The 4,462-nt window shown below is 33.0% G+C and overlaps 1 protein-coding gene across 1 annotated transcript; it reads left to right on the top strand.

Annotated features, from left to right (window-relative positions):
• The first annotated feature begins 816 nt into the window (after positions 1-816).
• LOC107619451 (single-stranded DNA-binding protein, mitochondrial) lies at positions 817-3,555 on the top strand. Its single transcript, XM_016321747.3, has 6 exons — positions 817-1,057; positions 1,536-1,744; positions 2,226-2,434; positions 2,516-2,616; positions 3,218-3,277; positions 3,373-3,555. The coding sequence occupies exons 1-6, from the start codon at positions 832-834 to the stop codon at positions 3,387-3,389; spliced, it is 822 nt and encodes a 273-aa protein (XP_016177233.2). The 5' UTR covers positions 817-831; the 3' UTR covers positions 3,390-3,555.
• Positions 3,556-4,462: the final 907 nt, after the last annotated feature.

The following is a 4,462-nucleotide window of genomic DNA, read 5'->3' as shown; positions in this document are numbered from 1 at the left end:
TCCATAACGGACATTCCTCCTTCAAAAACCGCTACCACCACTTAAACAAAAGTGCTGTATTATGAATCACTGCATCGCCAACCCTCAATCCACCTAACCATTTTGGAGCTTGCACCACTTCCCATTTAACCAATATCATATCATTCTTATTGTCTTCTTTGCTCCACATAAACTTTTTCTATAAGGAAATCAACCTCTCTGCAACAGCCTTTGACAACTTGTACAAGTTCAAATAATATATTGGCAAGTTATTCAATACTGATTTAATAAGCACCAACTTACCAGTTTTATTGAGCACCTTAGCTTTTCATAAACTAAGCTTTTCCTCCACTTTATCTATTATCGACTTCAAAGTCTTTACTAGTCTTAAATTAACTCCTAAAGAGATTCTAAAATATTTGACTAAAAGAGTAGCCTCGCTCCTTACATCTTAGCAAGCTGCACATACTTTAAATTCACTACTTCGCATAAATAATCGATATCAAACTAATTTTATCAAAATTAATGCTAAATTCCGACATCATTTCAAAATATCATAACAGTCTCTTATAATTTTTGATGATATCTTCATCAGGTAGATATAATAATAAAATTGTGTCATTTACAAATTTAGAAGGTGACAACTCAATATTATTCCTCCCAATTAATAGAGGCGATATAAGGTCATTCCTTACTGTTTTTTCATCATTCTATGAAACACGTCAACAACAAAAACAAATAAAAATGATGATAATAGAACTTCTTGTCTCATACCCATTTCCATGTTGAACCGTCTAGTTGCCGAAGTCTTTTGGTTCTATTATACTGGAAAAATGGGTCCGGCCCATTTAGATGAGTCCAATTTTTGCAACAAGAGTGACGGGGATTGCAAAAATCTTCTCTCTCTCCTCCTTTTTCCACTGGACCCTGAGAAAGTGTTTAAACTGTAAACCCTTGCTCCACCTCCTCTTCTTTTTCTTCTTCGTTGTTATTTGCAGGTTTTTGCTTAAAATGAATTCGCTGGGTATTAGACTTGCGAAGCATCTTCGTATCACTTCTCTAAGCTCGTCCTCCCATGGTGCGTGTTACACTTACCATTTTCCCCATTCTTTTATTATTATTATTATTATTATTATTATTATTATTATTATTATTATTATTATTATTTCATTTTAGGTGTGTAACCTCTTTGAATAGGCGTCTGTTGTTCTCGTAACTAGAACACACTTACTCGTTTTATGTCGTAACCTTATTTTGAAGTCACTGTATGATTACTAAGGTAGACTCGTGAACTAACAATTAAAGCCAAATGTTTTCTTATTGGCCAATGGATGAACTAAAATGATTTCTCATGCTTCTTTTTGTTAATTAGACTTATATTTTTTTAATTAATCCCTGGTTTTGATTTTCTAAGACTTATTTAGATTGCACTTTCACTAAATATGTTTGAGCTGATCTTCTTTGTTCAAAGGAGAATTTCGACGGCATGCGCTGGGGAAACTGGCTTGCTGCGTGAGATTATGTTTAACGGTGATTTTTATTCATTTTATTTTCAGCATTTGGAATGACGACGACGGGAACGCAGTGGTACTCAACATTGTTAACTGAAAGTGACAATGATGAGGGCTTAAATGATAGGGTTAATGATGATCGAAAGAACGAAGAACTGGATGATGAATTTGATGATTTTCTTGGTAGCAAGCCTGATCTAGAACTGCAGGGTGTGGATCCAAAGCGGGGTTGGGGATTTCGAGGAGTGCACAAGGTATCTGATGGTAGTCATTGTTTAATTGTTTATGATTTTTATTTGTTACTGTAGACATTGCTAGAGATGGAACATTGGTTTGGTATCTGCAGAAAACCTAATCCACAGATATAATATACTTGATGCCTTTGAAATGCTATGATTGCATTAAAGTTTTCATTCTGCACAATACAAGGTTTTAAGAATGGAATTAATTTTTAAGTATTATTAAAGCTGGTAAGGTTTAAGCACGAGAAATTTGAATTGATTCTGAATATAATTGTGCTGAAGCCAATTGAAGAGAGTTCTTCACTAAATGGAGGTCGAGTCTTTGAAGCCAAAGAAAATTACCAGAGTTTAGAATAGTTTCATTTTATTTATTTATTTATTTTTTATTTATGTTATTCTTCCTGAGCTTAAAATGACATTATGACAATCAGTGATATGTTTTCATGTTGCACTTTGTATACAAATATTTTATCACAAGAATGATTTGAATTAGGCAATAATATGTGGAAAAGTTGGCCAAGTCCCTGTACAAAAGATGTTGAGGAATGGGAAGAACATAACGATCTTTACGGTTGGGACTGGGGGAATGTTTGACCAGAGAATCATGAGAGAAGTGGATATGCCAAGACCTGCTCAATGGCATCGCATTGCTGTGCATAATGACTTCCTTGGGGCCTATGCAGTACAACAACTTTTTAAAAAGTAAGCATCAAGTATGCATAAAAGAGGATGCTTGAATTTTGGTGTAAATGTTTCTGGCTGATGTTTGAAGCATCATTGTAGCTCTTCAGTTTATGTTGAGGGTGACATTGAGACTAGAGTTTATAATGATAGCATCACTGGTGAAGTCAAAAGCATTCCTGAGATATGCGTACGTCATGATGGTATGGCAACCTTTTTTTCTCCCCAACTGTTCTCCCATATGTACATTAATCTTTTTCTTTTCCTTTCCTTTTTTATGTTTTTAATTTTTTACTTAAAATGTTGCTGGTGATTAGATAAGAAAGACTGAAAGCTAGGTCCCCATAGGGCGCACCGGCTCTTTTTGGCATTCAGAAAGTACATACAGTGCTTACTCATATCTTAGATGATTTGTTTCATCATGAGTGAAAGCTAATTGCTTACTTACAGTTAATTTTCTCATTCTAGCAATCACGACTGTTGTATAAATTTAGCATTTTGGTTCCCTCATCATTTAATTAATTTATGGGTAAAAGAAAGCATTTTGCCATTCTTCTTGATATAGCACTCTAGTTCTGAGAACCTAAATATGTGTCCGTTGCATGAAAAAGCAGGTATGATCTCCTTTGTGAGCAATGCATTTTTCATGTTTACTTTTAGGGGTAATTCGACATGTTATGAGTATGGACCATATCAGATTTAAAGGATTCTGAGCTCCTATCTAAATAGAGAAATTTCAATGTTATTGTTGCTTGTGTTCATGTTCATTTTTATTAATTCTTTACCTCTATTTTATCTCCTCAGGGAAACTTCGCCTCATAAAGGGTGGAGAGAGCATTAATTCAAATTCATTGGATGAATTGCGTAAGTCCTTCTAACTATAGTTGAATATTCCTCTGTACTTTTGTCATTGATTTGCATTTCTTTGGTCTGACGCCATAATCAATTCATGCTGGCAGGAGAAGGGTTGTTTTAGTAGAAACCTGGAAAGATGAAAGGTGAAAATGTTATTCGTGGAATGGAAGCACGTGCTTTGTAAGAATCACATGTTTGTAGTGAATAGCAGCATTTTTAATGAACAATATAAAGAATACTTTGCTTCGTTTCTTTATTATATATATCTTTCAGCTTTCTGGATTTCAGTTTCCCATATTCTTTTAATATATGGGAAAGTGCAGAAGAACATTTTTCCCCCCGATAACAAATCATGTGAACATGGATATGAATGATACTAATCAATTAACACTTAACGTGTACACTTGTATAGTTGTATAATTAGAATCTATTATATTTTTACCCTTGAAAGTTCATCTGTGAATGTTTGATTTAGTCTATAAAAGCTTTATTTCGTGTTATATGTCATTCATATCCGGATAATTAGATTGGGGGACTAATTTTAAGAGTGAGTAGGCAATTTAGTTCTTAAAAAGATGTATGATATGATGTCATTTACATCTTTCATTGTCTAACGTGATGTCATATTTTGACTTTCATTAATTTGTTTGATGTTACAAGCTAATGCAATGTTATATTTGATTTCCCAAGGATCGTTTGATTTTAAAATTCTTTTAAGGAGTAAATAGACGGTAGGAAAATACTGTTGTCGAAATTACACATTCACTCATTTTCAGAAAATGGCCTATATAAAGGCTAACTTATAATCATGCACTAGTTGGTGTTTAACTGAGTAAATCCCTTGAGATTGTCAAAATATCATGGTGGAGCAAAAGTCTAATTTGTCCCGGATCTGAGTTAATGGTATTTTTTAGTTTGATAGGCCAAAGTTTAATTCGTCGTGTATCTTAATTTTATTTAAAGGTTTGTTGTTAGTTAATGGATTGTTTCATGCATAAGATAGGTTCAAATTTTCAATTCTTATTTAAGCAAACTAGTAAGCTAATTGATAAATTAACCTTAATTGGTTAAGCGCCAATTTGAATAAAAAATTTAATTAAATTTTTTTGAAGAAAGGAGCTTAAAACATAAGTTTTTATATTAAAAGTAGTTTATAAATAAGTTATTTTGTATTTAATTTTTTTAATCACAAAA

Source organism: Arachis ipaensis, chromosome B9 (assembly GCF_059453495.1).
Source record: "Arachis ipaensis isolate K30076 ecotype BB chromosome B9, ASM5945349v1, whole genome shotgun sequence".
Classification (NCBI taxonomy): Eukaryota; Viridiplantae; Streptophyta; class Magnoliopsida; order Fabales; family Fabaceae; genus Arachis; species Arachis ipaensis.
Note: the sequence above shows the minus strand (reverse complement) of the source record. Positions and strands in the feature narration are given on the sequence as shown.